We start from the raw sequence: 17,705 nt of genomic DNA on the forward strand, positions 1-17,705 counted from the left end.
TAACTCAGTCCTGCCTCCCCAATACCTGACCACCATGTCTAAGGCACAAGTCTGGAATGATGGAATACTTCCCACTTACCCCAAGTGCAGCTCCACTGCTCTTAAGCTTTACTCCATTCAGAACAATTGTTGATTGGCAGGTTTGACGTACACCATTCACAAGCATTGACTCTTTCCACCACTGACACTCAGTACACTGCTACCATCTACAATTTGCACTGCAGAAAATTCAAAAATCTTGAGACAGCACCTTCCAAACTCATGACCATTACCATTGAGAATGACAAGGGCAGCAGATACGTGGGAACCCCAGTTGCAGGTTCCCCTCCAAGCCACTCACCGTCCCCACCCCCCCACTTGGAAATATTTCACTGTTCATTTTTTGCTGCTGGGTGAAAATTGTGGAATTCCCTTCCTAAAAGGCATCGTGGATCTACCGACAGACTGTTATGCTTCAACATAGCAGTTCACTGACAGTGTCTCTCAGGCAACGGCAGATGAGTAATAAATGCTGACCCAGCCTAAAAACATTCACAAATGAATGTAAAAAGCATTAAAAATTAACATTTCCAAAATGTTGCCCCAATTGCAGAGCTGAGAAGTGGAGACGTGATAATAATGATCAGGGTGTCCTTGTGCACCAAATCAAAGGACAGTATGCAGACACAACTAATAATTAAATCATGCTTCAACTACACAGGACACTGATAAGATAGCATCTAGACTAATGTGCATGGAATTGTCACCCAATTTCAGCAAGGTTATAAAATGTATCAAGTTCATTTCAGGATTATTAGACTGATTCCAGGAACAGATAAATTGTCTTACGAGGAACAGTCGATCAGGGTAAGCTTGTATCTGTTAGAATCAGAAGTGACTTGACTGAAACAGAACAGAGATAGATATAGAAACAGCAGTTTAACTTTACAAAAGACCAAGAAGTAGGGGTCATTGATTTAAATTTAGGGTTCAACAATTTAAAGAAAGTTCAGGTGTAATTTTCTCTAATGGTTGAGTCTTTGGAATTCCACTGTCTTTTCAGGAAGAAGAATTTTTGAGAAAATGTTTCAGGCAGCTGTAGATAGATATTTGTTAACTAAAGGGTTTAAAGGTTCATTGGAGAAGACAGAAACATGGCTGAGCTTACAATCAATCATATCAGCCATACTGAATGGTAGTGCAGGCTCAAAAGGGCAGAATGGTCTACTCATGATTCATATGATCATCACCTCAAGATGTTTTTGTTTGGATCCAGTGAACTATAACAGACAAGATTTTAAGTATAAACAAAATACTGTGCGCTTATTTTGATGCCCTCAAATTGTATACAGTTGCCAATCACCTTTCTTTCAAGTTTAAGCAGTTTATCTACAGTTATTGATTATCTTGCAGCTACGTTTCCTGAATACAATGAATAAATCAAGGCAACAATGGATTCCAGGCAGACATTTATTTTCATTATATTGAACCAAACAAAAACAAAAGCAACACACGTTAGCCAGCTGAAAAAAAATTTTAAAAAGCAGAAACTTGGGCAAAGAGCTGTATATTTTTTCTCTCAATGGAGGAAAAAAACTCTACATTCTGATTACACTATATTGGCAAAATTTTACAATTTGCTATGTGTTTTGGCTATGAAGTCCACAACATTGGAAACAGAATTTTTAAAAAGTGATCAATACAGATGAATATAACTTTTTAAGACTTCATTATACATGTGAAAAAGTAATCAGCTGCAATGGGCACCATTACTCTGAATACAGCATACCTACCTAAGAGTCCTCCTGAGAGTACAGGCCCACTGTTAAAGTTTAATTTAGCACTAAATACATCTTTTCTATTACGAAAAATGTACAGCATACCAGTAGTTATTGTTTTTAATATCTGTGGTACAGCTAACAATAGACCTGCCAGAAAAAAATGTTAACGTTTTCATAGAAAATGTAGAGGGGGAAAATTTAGGACTTTGAGCGTGACCTGGACCTGGAACGAGACACAGATCTTGACACAGACCGAGAAGGGGAACACGACTTTGAACGTGATTCAGCTTTGGTGACCGATTTGGACCTGGAACGAGATTTCGATCTGGACTTTGACCTAGAACGAGATGCAGGACTTGGTTTTGTCTGTTCATTAGAGTCTGATTCCCCATCCATTTCTCCATATTCACCCTTAATTTCTTTCTCATTATCTGTTTCCATAGCCTCTTCCTCTTTTTCCTTTGATTCTGACCTTGACCTAGATTGTTCCTTGTCGTCACCCTTTCTCTTCCTGCTCTTACTGGCACTTTTACTCTTGCTTTCACGTTTGCTACGCTTTTTATTCTTCTCACTTTTGCTCCGACTCCTGCTCCGACTCCTGCTCCGACTCCTGCTTTCACTTCTGCTCCTCTTCCTGCCTTTCCTTTTCTCCTTGCTCGTGCTTCGACTTCTACTTTTACTCTTCTCTTTGCTCCTGCTTCTACTTTTACTCTTACTCTTATCCTTCTCTTTGCTTCTACTTCTACTTACACGGTTTTCTCCTTCTTTACTCTTACTCCGACTTCTACTGTTCTCTTTACTAAGACTCCTCTCTTTTTCCCCATTTTCATTTCTGTTCTCAGTTTTTACTTCGTTGTCATCTTTCATCTTTTCAACACTTCTACTTCTACTTTTCCCCTCACTTCCACTCCTACTAGCTCGGATTTTCTTCTCTTTACTTCTGCTCCTGCTCTTGTTTTTGTTCTTGCTCACACTGCGACTTTTGCTTCTGCTTCCACTTTTACTCCTGGAATGGGTGCCAGACCTGAAAAATAATTGGAAATATTAAACACTGAAGGGGTGGTCAAAACAAGTTACACATTAACTTAATCTATATAAATAGATACGAGATATGATTTATCTGCCCCAGCAGCATTACTTCCTGAAAAGATTTAGTCAATAAAATGTATATTCCTGTATCTTTGTATCTGTGCTGCATTCCTAATCAATTTGTTCATGTGATTTATATTATGTTGCTGCGCCAAACTGACAAGAGCTTTCAGCAAGAATGTAAACTAAAACTGACATTCAGTATTTCAAAGACACATGGCAAATATATGCAAATTGCTTCAGCTTGAAAAGTGTGGTGCTGAAAAAGCACAGCCAGTCAGGTAGCATCCAAGGAGCACTTTCAGGAGGCGGTGTAGTCCAGGTCGCTGTGGGAGTCAATGGGTTTGAAGTAGATGACGGTGTTGAGTAGGTCACTAGAAATGGAGATGAAGAGGTCCAGGAAGAGGAGAGAGGTGTTCGAAATGGTCCAGGTGAATTTGAAATGCACACTCTGCAAACACGAATCCGCAGCTTACAAACAGTGACTACACAACTGATCAGTATGGGGACTGACCCCATGACCTTGACGTTATTCGCATCACACTCTTAACCATCGTGCTCCTTGGATGCTGCCAGACTGACTGTGCTTTTCCAGCACCACACATTTTGACTCTGATCGCCAGCATCTGCAACCCTCACTTTCTCCTATACCATTTCAGCTCCCCTATCTCATACTAGATTTCTTCAAATGGCAAACTGCTTTGCTCATCACTCTCATATCTATGAGTTTCCACACTTGCAAGGAAATTACATTCTCAACACAAAAACAACTTAAGCCTTAGCTGTTGAGATGATCTAAAATTACTAGATACAATTCTTACATTTTTCATTTGCACTTTTGCAGAAAATTTGCACCCCTCAGTTAACTTTGACCAGATACATTTTCTTTCATGTCAAATTAATATACAAGATTCATCTCACGATCTCAAAGTAAAGGCAATAAGAGCATAAAATCCCAGGCCAATGTTTTGTGTACATGAAAAAGTGAATTGATACTACATACACACCTAGATTGAGACTGACTGCTCTCACTATGGCTCCGACTCTTATTATGAGAACGGGAACGATTTCTACTTGGAGAACGAGACCTAGTTGATGTTATAAAAAAAGAGAAAAAAATCAAATTCAGTTCTATATTTTTAACACAGCACCTTTAATGTAGTAACATTTCTCAAGATGCCTTCTCAGGAAGAGAAAACTGACACTAAGCCAAACAAGATGATAGGTGACCTGATAGAAGAGGTGATCTTATAAGAGTGCTGAACTTTATGGAAGGCTTTGAAGGAGTCTGCAGAGAAATGAGAAAGAATTCTAAAACTTATTGCCAAGTTAATAGGAAGATAAAAGGTAATCAAGGGAAGGACCTAGGTGTGCTGAAACTACAACATTCCAAATTTGAAGTTCTAAACAACTTAATTATTTAGCATCTTCAATGTAGAAAAACTTTATAATCACTTCACAGGAATACAATCAGATAAAAATGGACATCAAGCCGATAGAAGAGATATATATGTGATCAAAGGGGGATATTTTAAAAGGCGTAGGGAGGGAAATCTAGATTTTAGGTCCAAAAGCAACAAGATATGACCTCCAATGTTAGGAGAAAATGAAAAGGGTATGCAAAAATAGTAAAAATGTTAGCTGAATACAGGATAGTTTACAGGCTGAAGGTCACCGATGAGCTAGATAAAAGCCTTCTGATAGAGCGTATTGGAACTTTAAAATTGAAGTGTTTAATCGAGAAGTCAATGTAAATTAGCGAACACAGATGCATTAACAGGATTTGATGCAAACTAGGAAGGATATGGGCAGAATTTGAATGAGTTCAGATTTATGGAGAGTAGAAAGAAAATGGGAGGTCAACCAAAAGGGAGGTGCAGTGGCTCAGAGGTTAGCACTGTTGCCTCACAGCACCAGGGACCGGATTGGATTCCACCCGTGGCGACAATCTGTTTGGAGTTTGCATACTCTCCCAGTGTCTGAATGGGTCTCCTTCTGGTGCTCTGGCTTTCTTCTTCACACAGTCCAAAGATGTGCAGGTTAAGTGGATGGGCAATTTTAAATTGCCCATAGTATCCAGGCTAGGTGGATTAGCCGTAGGAATGCATGGTTAGAAGGATAGGGTGAGTGGAATGAAATGCTGTTGAGGATCAATGTTAACTTGATAGGCCGAATGACATGCTCATTACAGTGTGACATGGTTAAATTTTGTAGATAATAAATGGTTTGAGCACATCAAATTTGTTTGTACCAATGTTATAGATTTAACCACATATGATGACCGTTTAACACTAACAATAGAAGAATCAAGGCTTAATAAAAATGAACTGTGGCCTACCTGATTGCCATAAACAATACCCTGTCCTCCTCACTGATGTTGGAACATACACAGCGTGTCTTACCCAAACTTGTTTTTTTGGTAAAAATACAAGCAAATACCATCCAAAAATAATTTTAAGTGGGAGGTTTTAATTCTTTAAATATTTAAATTGTAAATAATAAAACTTCTGTAAATTTTGACGAACCTTCCTATTGACATCCAACATCAAGTTTAAAATTAACAAATACCTTGAACGACTGCGGCTCCTAGAATACGAGCGTCGTCGCCGTGACGAAGGCCTGTCTTCAACCAATCTGATCTTTCTGCCATTAACTTCTGTGCCATCCAATTTTTCAAGTGCTCTTTTCATGTCAGAATAGGATTTAAATTCAATGACACCTTCATTCTTTCTTCCTTTGTGTGCATCTGCATATGTAACTTCACCTGCTTGACGCATATAATCCTACAAAATTACAGTACGATTTCATTTTCTTTTATTTTACATTCAACATTAATACAGATTTAAAACTTAACAATGCAGCTGAATATATTATCTGTAATTATTCAAATTTTAGAATTACAAGTCAGCGACATAAAAATATTAAACTGATATATTGCACTTCTGAATCACTCAACTAAACCAAGCTCATTCACATCATAGCCTCATAATTTAAGCAAACTTCTATAAAGAATTTTTTAAATGCCAAGATCCATGAAACAGGATGTGAACATGTAGTAGCTTCACATTAGTGGTTTGATTGAGAAGTCTAATCCAATGCAACTTGCAACATAAATATTGATTGCAATTATATTTCAGGATTTAAAATGTTCTTCAGGAATTTGAATGAAGCTCTCCAATGCTTAGAATAAAGTTGCAATTGTCTGTCTCTCTTGGTTGAAGCTTTAAGAAACTGATGAAGTTTTCAAATGTCAGTATCTTGACTACTTTGCAAATCCTGTGAAGCTAGACTGTGATCACTTTCCAATTACTTGGAACCAGCCTGATTTTCAATGAACTGCAGAAAATCTTCTACTAGCCCAAGGCTGCTGTTAGGGATACCCATGACAGTGGCACAAACAGCCACTGGTCTCCTTCCTATTAGAAGGATATTGGGAAACCTGAAAGGGTTCAGTAAAGATTTACAAGGATTTTACCAGGGTTGGAGGAGTTGAGCTACAGGGAGAGGCTGAATAAACTCGGGCTGTTTTTCTCTGGAGTGTTGGAGGCTGAGACCTGACTTTATAGAGGTTTATAAAATCATGAGAGGCATGGATAGGATAAATAGACATGGTCTTTTCTCGGGGGGGGGGAGAAGAAAGAGAGAGAAGAAAGAGTCCAGCTAGAGGGCATTGGTTTAGGATGAGGGGAAGATAAAAAGGGACCTAACGGGCAACATTTTCACACAAGAGTGATGCATGTATGGAATGAGCTGCCAGAGGAAGTGGAAACTGGTACAGTTACAGCATTTAAAAGGCATCTGGATAGGTGCGTGAATAGGAAGCGTTTAGGGAGATATGGGCGAAATACTAGCAAATGGGTCTAGATAAGGTTAGGAGATATGGTGGAGTTGGACGGAAAGTCTTTCCATGATATACATCTCTAGGACTAATGTGCAATTGGTTAAAATTTTAATTGCAGGCCATAAAAATTAGATTTTATACTTCAAATTTCTCACTAAAAACAAGAAAGTAATCATTGTTTGACCAGATTAACTGATCAGCAATCCTGATACTCTGTCACATTGTTGAGTATATGATTTTGCTGGCTGCCTTCTGCCTTCCAGTATCAGCCATTATCTCACCTAAAACCAATGACCAATACTATAAATATCAGAAAACACTGTTTATGACCATGTTCAATATTTTAAAATGGTAAATTTCTATACATCCATCATTAAACCTGCTTCTAAACTTCAACCTTACATACTATTCCAGTGGTTCTTATGCAGGCACTTTACCTTCAGAAATGAAATCCACCTGATGTTCCACTGTCTACTTTTATGGCACCATCACCACAAGGATTGCAGTGGTTCAAGAAGGCAGCCAATCATCACCACCTCAAGGCAACTAGGAATGGGCAATAAATGAGGTCTTGCCATCATCACCAACATCCCGAGAACAAGTAAAAATATTTTCGGGTACTACAATTTCCATTTTTGCTACCATTTCAGTTTCCTTACATCCAGAGTAATTTTCACGTTAGTGTTACATTATTCACATTTATTAAGCCTTTCAAACACTCAGCCGTTTCTCATCTATAGGCCCAGAAAGTATATGAAAATTTATGTTTAGATACAAGGTCATAGGCCAATATTTTGATCATTGGACGGTGCTTATAGTCAGGCATTTGCTCAAAAATACTCTTGTGAAACAAATTATTGAAACATGTACCGGTGTATTCAGTGTTAGAAACAACATTTTAAAAGTTAATTATTCCATTTCTTTAAAAGTAATTTATTTTAGTTGGGGTATGTGTTCAGGCAACTTATCCTTTAAATCTTCTAATGAGAGACTGCATGACAGGTTGGGTCATCACAGTGGAATCTGACAGTTCACACCTGATTTCCACTCAGGTGCATTTTTCAACAGAGGTCAGGAAGGTGAATTTGGATGATTAATCTCTCTCTAGTCCAACTGCACTCATGTTAACCGTGTTATCCACATATTGATGTCACTGCAGAATCAGATAATGCAACAGTGATCAAACAACTGTAAATATACAGCCTACGTGGCTGAACTACACACACTATATATTGAGCAAGTAATTTGTTCATTTAGATTTTTGGGCACCCAGAACAAGTCTTGCTAAAAACTGGAAGGATTTAAGAAAAAAGTAAGTGAAACTAAATATTGTGGTGTACAAGCAATCTAGTTATCTACAGCTAGACTTCATTTCAGAATATTTCCTTGCATTGTCCCAGTCCAAGTTACACTGGAGGTTTTGCAAACATCCTCCCTCCCCTCCCTAAAATGAAAGCAGTCTTCATAACAATTACTTTCTCACAAGCGCTTCAGTCACAAGAGGTATGTAACAAACCTTTAAATCTTGCCAGCTGCATCGACTAGATAAATTTTCCACAATAAGTCTATATTCTGTACGGGTTGGAGGTCCATATCTGTCTCTTCCAGATCTTCTATAACCATAACCACCTTTAAAGGTGACAGGTAAATACAACAGTAACAATTTAGATACTGCACATACATTGATTTTGACTTCCCACTAAAAAGGCCACACTGAAAAAACTATATACACATCTCAATATTAACATTTCCAGCAATTTAAACTAGACTATCATTCCACTACAATATAAAAATTAACATTATGTTGCACTTTCATTACTTCACAGATCAATACTGAATGAGAATTAAACATAAATAATTACTTTTATAGATACTCTTAATAGAATCAGAACAATTTACACAAGCATGCATAATATATTACATGAAAATGATAATGATTTGATAAAATAACCAAACCACTAAACCAATTACCATCTATACTTACGGTGAAAAATGGTTTTCAGAATATCTGACATGAAAAAGATTTCAGGCACCTATTTTCAGTTTTATCACATCTGCCTCTAACCCTTGGGGTCCTCACCACCCAGGTCTAATGGCAAGAGTAGCAGTCGTCACATGGCTTCCTTAAGGTCAGCCAAAGGTCAATGGTCTTAGGTCTTAGAGCCACTCATGGAAAGGTAACCCAAGGCCAGCATATGGAACAGGCAGTCATCTTAGCCTCAAAGGACTCTTTTAATTAAAACATTGAGGTCTTTGTTAAGACTATGGTATCAACAATCACAATGAAAACATCGATTCAATTATAATTTTAAATGACTTACTATAATAACTTGAGCAAAAATTGACAAATAATGAACATTAAATATATGCGAATGTTAAATATAATCCAAAAAACAATTTAACATGCAAGTATTTAAAGTTATTCCATATGTAAATTGCTTCTAGCTATTCGATATGAACAATTTAGATTTTGTTTGACTTAATTGATTTACAGTTAAAAATTCCAACTATGACTAATAAAATGAAAATGCTTACTGCGCTGAGAGGTATAACCACCATCCCTGCGAGGGCCTCTCGCATGTTCAACGATTACTCGTTCCCCGCAAAGCTCTTTACCATTCAGCTCGTAAACAGCATCATCTGCATCTCGAGGATCATCAAATTCAACAAACCCATATCTACAAGGAAAAAGCAAAGAAATTTAAAATATTCCACATCACAGTGATAGTAGCAACAGCTTTTGGAGACGAAGTGTACACAAAGCACCTGCACAAACAGCCCAAATACACTACAATGGTTAGTAACACACAGTAAATGATAACAAATGAAAAAGTTAAGGATTTTCCTTTGACCCAAGGTCTTGCAAAAACCTAATCCAGCCACACAAGTCTTGAAATTATGTCAACATAATAGGAACAGATATAGGCGATATTGTCCATTCAATACGACCATGAACAATCAAAGACTTGTGACTTTTAGCCATCTAATATTATAATGCTTATATGCCATTTTAGATTTCGGATTACCAATCTCTAGCCCAAATATACTCAAAGTCTAAGCTTCCACAAGCCTCTGTGATACTAGCATATGACAATTTGGCTCACATGGTCAGAAATTATGTTTAGCTGGAGTTACCCATTGGAATTAAATAACTTATATTTTTACTAACACTGCAGAAAAAAAGATTTCTAATAATTTTTTTTTGCAGATGACATAACTTGAAAGACCAGGCTTTCTGGGTCAATAGTTTCTTTTTCATGTATCAATGTAGCTTGCAGATTGAATTCTGTTTCCTTTTGGACAAACAACTTTGGTTGTCATGATGCACTACAAACATTTCATAATAACCCAACACAATAATAACACATGAAACTTCTTCTGTAACTGTTGCATATTTTAACTATCAAAGTAACTATGTAGAGTAGCAGGGAAGAGACTAAGGAATAGAAGGCAGACTGTATAGTCATAGAGATGTACAGCATAGAAACCGACCCATCGGTCCAAATTGCCCATGTAGGCCGGATATCCTAACTTAATATATCCCGATCTGCCAGCACTTGGCCCATATCTCTCCATACCCTTCCTTTTCATATACCCATCGAGATGCCTCTTAAATGCTGCAATTGTACCAGCCTTCACCACTTCCTCTGGCAGCTCATTCCTTTCATGCAGAGGATAATGCATGTAAAAGTTGACCCTTAGGTCTCTTTTATATCTTTCCCCTCTCACCCTAAACTTAAACCCTTTGGTTCTGGACTCCCTCACCCCAGGAAAAAGATCTTGGCTATTTATCCTATCCATGCCCCTCGGATTTTATAAACCTCTATAAGGTCACCCCTCAGCCTCTGACAGTCCAGGTGCCGGCCTCTCCCTATAGCTCAAATCTTCCAACCCTGGCAACATCCTTGTAAATCTTTTCTGAACCCTTTCCCAACATCCTTCCGTTGGGAATAATTTCTCTTACTGGAGAGAAGCATACATAGTACTGTTTTGGAGAGGGAGTTTGGTGCTAAGATCATTAGTTTATCATATGAACTTACCTAGACATAGCTACTGAGCCTCCTTCAGTGGTATAAGCAAACTGTTTTCCAATTTTTGATGCAAAATTTAGTAATACAGTAAATAACAAGGATAGTTGTACACTTTAGAAGGACAGAATGATAAAATGACAATCGCAATATATTGACAGATTATGTACTGAATGCATGGAACTCCAGCTTAATCTCTCTGGAAAATCAGACTTTTGGATTCAAAGGTTAGAATAAAGTACATATTAAAACTGAAACCATTAAAGGCAATAACTATTGGGTGGTTCAAAGGAATTTGAGGGACTGTAAAAACTAGAATTGTAGTCCATGGAATTTAGAGGGAGGATTAGTCTTCAAGACATTAAGAGGACCGAACGGGGAGGTGTTGGTGTAGTGTTAAAGGTATGAATCTAGAATATAAAGCTAATCAGACTAATAGTTCCATGAAACTATCAATTGCCATAAAAACCCATGACCTATATCTGACTCCAGACCAAACAGCAATTTGTCTGGCCCATAAGTACTCTACAATGGCTGAGGCTACTAGGGATGGACTACAAATGGTATTGCCAGTGATGTCCACATTCCATGACAGAATAAATGATATAGGTTAGATACAACCATACACTGGCGAATCTAGATCAAGGGGATGCAGTCTAAAAGTTGAGCCAGATTTGTCAGGTAAAGAATTAGAAATAAACACAGATATTGCTGAAGAGAACTGAAGAATGCTCACTGGACCTGAAACATTACTGCGCTTTCTCCCAGAGATGCTGAGTTTCTCCAACAATTTCTGTTTTTCTTGCAGATTTCCAGCATTCTTAGTTTGTGTATTTTTTTTTGTTGATGAAACTAGGAATCACTGCTACAGAGATAAACAATTGCCAGAGTGTGGAGCTATCTGCTCCAAATGGAAATTGTAATTACAATCAATAGCAAATTCAAAAATCACAGCATGATTGATACATTTTTGTTGGACAAAAAGCTGGGTCACAGATCAGCCATGATCTGACTGTATGGGTGAACATTCTTGAGGAGCAACTGCTCTGCTTCTGCATTTCTAATCGAGATTAGTACACAATGACATTTTGGTAGCAGAAACGTGCAAGGACAGTATAATATAAAACATTTTGAAATGGGTAAGAGACAGGGAAGAAAGAAATAGAGAGGAGAAAGAAAGAAAACAGGAGTCCAAAAGCAGACAGGCCTGAAAATGAATATTTTTGAATCTTTGAATACAAGTTCAAAAATAGGCCATCAAGTCTGTTCATATACAACATGATGCTCAGTGACTTAAATCATTAAAAGGTTGGCATGCAAAGTTCATAAAACATTTAAATGTATCACAAATGTGATTTTTTTTAAAAAGGCTCTCAGTTTTATTGATCCCAAACATTTCAAAATTCTGTATACCAGAATAAAAGTTTCCAATATTTAGAACTTTATTTTTTCAGTAGAGACAGTGTAAAGTGACAGATCAAATATGGTTTCAAATAACAATTATAGATGATGGTAATTTGGTTGACAATCAGTGCAAAGTGAGTCAGTACGGGTTTAAGTTCCAATTGCTTGAGTTGTGGAATAACATCTTTGAATAGGTTGATTAGAAAATATTTACCAGTGTTGAATGAGTAGACATTTTCTCCAGTTAAATATTGAAATGAACAAAGCTATTGTATATGACGTCCAAATCATTGTATATGATTTCCACCACAAACTCTTTTTCCCAACTAATGAATCTATCCTGTTCCATTAGTGGCTGAACTGTTCACAAAAGAACATCTACTGCCATTACTTTAGCAGTGTTCATATTTCACACGTTCTTCAGATAATTTTAAAAAGCTCCCACCATTACTTTATTTATAGATTTTTAAAAAAAATTCTTCTAATTTGAAGCCCTCCTTTCACCCTTCATAAACTCATTCAAAGCAGATGTTTGAATTTACGCTAAGTTTTCCATTCAGCCTTACTGTTGTGTTTGCAATCCTACACAGGCTGCAAGTTCAACAACATTTCAATTTTAAATTTCTAATCCTTGTTTCCATGATATCTTCCCTTTCTCATCACTAATCCCAGGCCTACAAGTCTCCATGATCAGTGTTTCTCCAAATCTGGTTTGTTTTAATCACTTTAAAAATGGCTGTACCTTTGCACCTAGATTCATCTAAAGCCTTGTCACGCTTCCCTCCTTAAAAATGCCCCAGAGACTTAGATATTTTGTGCGCTAATACCTTAAGTTATTTGGTGTCAATTTTCTTGGAATATTTCACCATGGCAAAAGTACTACAAATATAACTTAAATTTCTGGGATCAACTCCTCGGTAAAATTTATTTTAACTATATTTCCTCATTAAAATTAAAATACGACAAAATAAAACCTATTGAAAATCTAATGTAATCTATTAAAAAGATGTCAATATCCAGATTTTAAAAAGGCAGTGACTTTTACATTTTGCCAGTAGTCGCATTCATTGCTATTTAATGTCTTTTTACTGTACTGCCATTACTGTAAAGGATATAGAAAGAAGCTGGGAGGAAACAAGGTGACAATTTGTACCTATGATTAAATATTTTGGTACAGAATGCAAAACACAATCCGAAACCCAAGTTCCTTCCTCATCTATAAAAAGATGGAAGAGGGCTGTGTTTCATAGTTGGCCTGTGCATCAGGGCATTTGTATTTAATAAAGCAGCCCAAAGCTTTTTTAACTGGTCATGAACTCCTAGAGCACCTGGTGGGAAAATAATATTGATACTTGGTTGCATATAATTCAGGCAAGAGGAAAACTTTACAGCTACAAAAGGAAAATCAATCTCAGTCGAACCAGATCACAGCAATCTGACTTTTAAAGGATCTACAGTATATCCATGCACTATCACCTTACAAAAGGCAAATTATACAGCCATAAAAGTTACCAATGCACAAAGCATTAATCAGACAAGTAGGAAGTTTAAACTCCTGGTACGCTGGGGTCACTAGCTCTAGTGTTTAGCAAATATCAAGGTGTTTATCTGAATTTAGCATAATCAGAATTTGCAATGAAATTTAAGAAAAGCAATCCTCCCATAAAACAAATTAGTTGCTCTCAGCAAAACAGGCAATTAATTTTTACAAATAATTTGCATGCTATTGTCAGTAGTTATTTCAGGATTTTCCTCAAATTAGTGGTAGACCTTTCGCATCTGAGACAGGGAAATTGGGCCTTGAATTCATTTGAAAAATATTACCTTCAACATAGTAGCACTCTCTTAAATCAGCACCAGAGTGGCAGCCTCTAAAACCAAAGATTACCAAAGTCGTTGAAAAAGGCACCCCTGGTATTAGCCTAACAACAAGCAGAACCCACTTGCTTTTCCAATTGGTGAGGAGAGAGCAAGCCATAGTAAAACACTGAAGATTAGATTCTTGGAATTGTTGCTTCTTCAACAAGCAGTTAGGCCTAAGCTTCTGGGGGCAGCACAGTGGCTCAGTGGTTAGCACTGCAGCCTCAGTGCCTGGGACCCAAGTTCGATTCCAGCCATGGGCAGCCGTATGTGAGAGTTTGCACATTCTCCCAGTGTCTGCGTGGGTTTCCTTCGGGGGCTCTGGTTTCCTCCCATAGTCCAAGATGTGCTGGTCAGGTGGATTGGCCACGCTAAATTGCCCGTAGGGTTAGGTGCATTAGTCAGAGGGAAACAGGTCTGGGTGGGTTACTCTTTGGAGGGTCCGTGTGGACTTGTTGGGCCGAATAGCCTGTTTCCACACTGCAGGGAATCTAATCTAGGCAAATGGACAGTTAATATCACTGAACTATGACTAAGTACAAACTTTTTGAAGGGGGTCAGAGTTGAAAATGTGTTGCTGGAAAAGTGCAGCAGGTCAGGCAGCATCCAGGGAACAGGAGAATCGACGTTTCGGGCATAAGCCCTTCTTCAGGAATGAGGAAAGTTTGTCCAGCAGGCTAAGATAAAAGGTAGGGAGGAGGGACTTGGGGGAAGGGGCGTCGGAAATGTGATAGGTGGAAAGAGGTCAAGGTGAGGGTGATAGGTCAGACTGGGGTGGGGGCGGAGAGGTCGGGAAGAAAATTGCAGGTTAGGAAGGCGGTGCTGAATTTGATGAATTAGACTGAGACAAGGTGGGGGGAGGGGAAATGAGGAAACTGGTGAAATCCGAGTTCATCCCTTGTGGTTGGAGGGTTCCTAGGCGGAGGATGAGGCGCTCTTCCTCCAACCGTCGTTTTGTTGTGGTCTGGCGATGGAGGAGTCCAAAGACCTGCATATCCTTGGTGGAGTGGGAGGGGGAATTGAAATGTTGAGCCACAGGGTGGTTGGGTTGGTTGGTCCCGGGTGTCCCAGAGGTGTTCTCTGAAGCGCTCCGCAAGTAGCCGGCCTGTCTCCCCAATATAGAGGAGGCCACATCGGGTGCAGAGGATGCAATAGATGATGTGTGTGGAGGTGCAGGTGAATCTGTGGCGGATATGGAAGTTTCCTTTGGGGCCTTGGAGGGAGGTGAGGGGGGAGGTGTGGGCGCAAGTCTTGCACCTCCTGCGGTTGCAGGGGAAGGTGCCGGGAGTGGAGGTTGGGTTGGTGGTGGTGGTGGACCTGACGAGGGAGTCACGGAGGGAGTGGCCTTTACGGAATGCTGATAGGGGAGGGGAGGGAAATATATCCTTGGTGGTGGGGTCCGTTTGGAGGTGGCGGAAATGACGGCGGATGATGCGCTGAACATGGAGATTGGTGGGGTGGTAGGTGAGGACCAGTGGGGTCTGTCCTGGTGGCGGTTGGAGGGGCAGGGCTCAAGAGCGGAGGAGCGGGAAGTGGAAGAGATGGGTGGAGGGCATTGTCGACCACGTTGGGGGGGAAATTGCGGTCCTTGAAGAAGGAGGCCATCTGGGTTGTGCGTTTTTGGAACTGGTCCTCCTGGGAGCAGATGCGGCGGAGTCGAAGGAATTGGGAGAATGGGATGGCGTTTTTACAGGGGGCAGGATGGGAGGAGGTGTAGTCCAGACGACGGTTGGAGGAAGAGCGCCACATCTTCCGCCTAGGAACCCTCCAACCACAAGGGATGAACTCGGATTTCACCAGTTTCCTCATTTCCCCTCCCCCCCACCTTGTCTCAGTCTAATCCATCAAATTCAGCACCGCCTTCCTAACCTGCAATCTTCTTCCCGACCTCTCCGCCCCCACCCCAGTCTGACCTATCACCCTCACCTTGACCTCTTTCCATCTATCACATTTCTGACGCCCCTCCCCCAAGTCCCTCCTCCCTACCTTTTATCTTAGCCTGCTGGACAAACTTTCCTCATTCCTGAAGAAGGGCTTATGCCCGAAACGTCGATTCTCCTGTTCCCTGGATGCTGCCTGACCTGCTGCACTTTTCCAGCAACACATTTTCAGCTCTGATCTCCAGCATCTGCAGATCTCACTTTCTCCCTGAAGGGGGTCAGAGACCAGCTGATTCCCCTGGATGGACAGTCCAGAAATAAGGAACTACAAGCTGAAATTTAGGAGACTGGAACAATCTTCACACAGTGGAGACGTTTATCTAGTAGTTACTATAATATTACCAGAGAGATCAGTTCTAAATGGTAACCTCAGTCAATAAAAGATTCTAACCCACAGTATTGGCGTTACTTGTGCATTACAAACCAGCCAGAGCTGAATGGAATATCTTCCCTAAAACCAATGGTCATAACCGAATACATTCGGACAGAAACGGGAGAAAAAGAGACAGTAAATGCCCCACGTGCAAGAGTCACAGCACCCGGAGCGCGCACAACGGTAGCGGGAGGGCGCGCGCACGCGAGATACGCGCGCGTGCACATCAACGGCGCTCACGGAGGGGGGGGAAAGGGGCGGCACAGGCTTTGTCGCACATGACGCATCCCCCAGTCCCAACAAAGACAGAGAGAAACAAAATCAAAGAAGCCCGATTTCCCGCAGTAACCCCCAATGCCAAGTGGAAGGAAAAAAGGGGAAGCGGGTTTTTCTCTCTTTGGGTGGATAGGTAGAATTTGAAACACAGGGCCCTGGCTTTGCATCTTGGCCAAAGGCCTGAGGGGCGTTCGCCGAACGGGCGCCATTTTCATCGCTGGTGTCCGACTGCCCGACTCACCCGTTCTTAATGTCCACCTCCAAGATTTTACCGTAACCCTTGAAGAACCGCTCCACATCCCGCTCCCGAGCCTGATAACTGAGCCGGCCGATGTAAACCCGTGGCATCTCTCTTTCTCTTTACTTGTCTCGTTTTGTCTAACACACGCGCGCGCTCCTTGCCGCGCTTTCACAAAGTCACCGTTGATCAGGCTCCCTAACGTCGCGCGTCATCACGCCCCTGACGTAAGCACGGCGGCCTACGTCCCGTCCTTCACATACTTTATCTGCGTCAATGGAGCATGTATGTCTTTGTGTGTCTATGTATCTATCTCTCTTATTTTTTTCGGTGTCCCAAATAACATGTATTAAGACAATTTGGGGTGTACAGTGGGCAGGGAGAGCATGTTTCTGTATCCATTCTGGTCACACGACATCTCAAGAGTACTTAACAATTTGACAACCTGCTTCCAATTAAACCTGCTTTGGAGATGCCAGTGTTGGACTGGAGTGGACAAATTAAAAATCACACAACACCAAGTTATAGTCCAACAGGTTTAATTGGAAGCTCTAGTTTTCAGAGCGCTGCTCCTTCATCAGGTTGTTGTGGAGTATAAGATCATGCTCACAGAATTTAGAGCAAAAGTAGATATATGCTCTACTGTACCACATGGAGATGAGATGTGATACTGTAAACACTCTTAGATTAAATCTTTTATAATGGGATATGCTAGTTTCAGTCCCTTGATATGTAAATCCCAGAGCTTCTTTTAACTTACATTCTCAAGATAGCTCAGGTTTGTAAACAATCGGTGTGAAATCTGCTGTCAGACATGTTTACCGGGTTTTACATGGATTCATGCAGTTTTTGAGCAAACTAAATTGTAATTCTGCAAAAACAAATGCACCCCATAA

General features: G+C 40.0%; 1 protein-coding gene across 2 annotated transcripts; it reads right to left on the reverse strand.

Moving 5' to 3' along the window:
- Nucleotides 1-1,435: 1,435 nt before the first annotated feature.
- LOC122563512 (uncharacterized) lies at nt 1,436-16,998 on the reverse strand. 2 transcript variants are annotated; one of them, XM_043717330.2, is made up of 6 exons: nt 16,813-16,998; nt 9,226-9,368; nt 8,207-8,319; nt 5,418-5,632; nt 3,857-3,937; nt 1,436-2,784 (listed from the first exon to the last, which is right to left on the reverse strand). In XM_043717330.2, the coding sequence occupies exons 1-6, from the start codon at nt 16,917-16,919 to the stop codon at nt 1,959-1,961; spliced, it is 1,485 nt and encodes a 494-aa protein (XP_043573265.2). In that variant the 5' UTR covers nt 16,920-16,998; the 3' UTR covers nt 1,436-1,958. The 2 variants fall into 2 exon arrangements, with proteins under 2 accessions (XP_043573265.2, XP_043573266.2); XM_043717331.2 differs by lacking the exons at nt 9,226-9,368; nt 16,813-16,998 and adding an exon at nt 8,675-9,213.
- Between the last annotated feature and the right edge of the window lie 707 nt (nt 16,999-17,705).

Source organism: Chiloscyllium plagiosum, unplaced genomic scaffold, assembly GCF_037043375.1.
Source record: "Chiloscyllium plagiosum isolate Xiang-an unplaced genomic scaffold, Cpla_swu_hap1 HiC_scaffold_30, whole genome shotgun sequence".
Lineage (NCBI taxonomy): Eukaryota > Metazoa > Chordata > Chondrichthyes > Orectolobiformes > Hemiscylliidae > Chiloscyllium > Chiloscyllium plagiosum.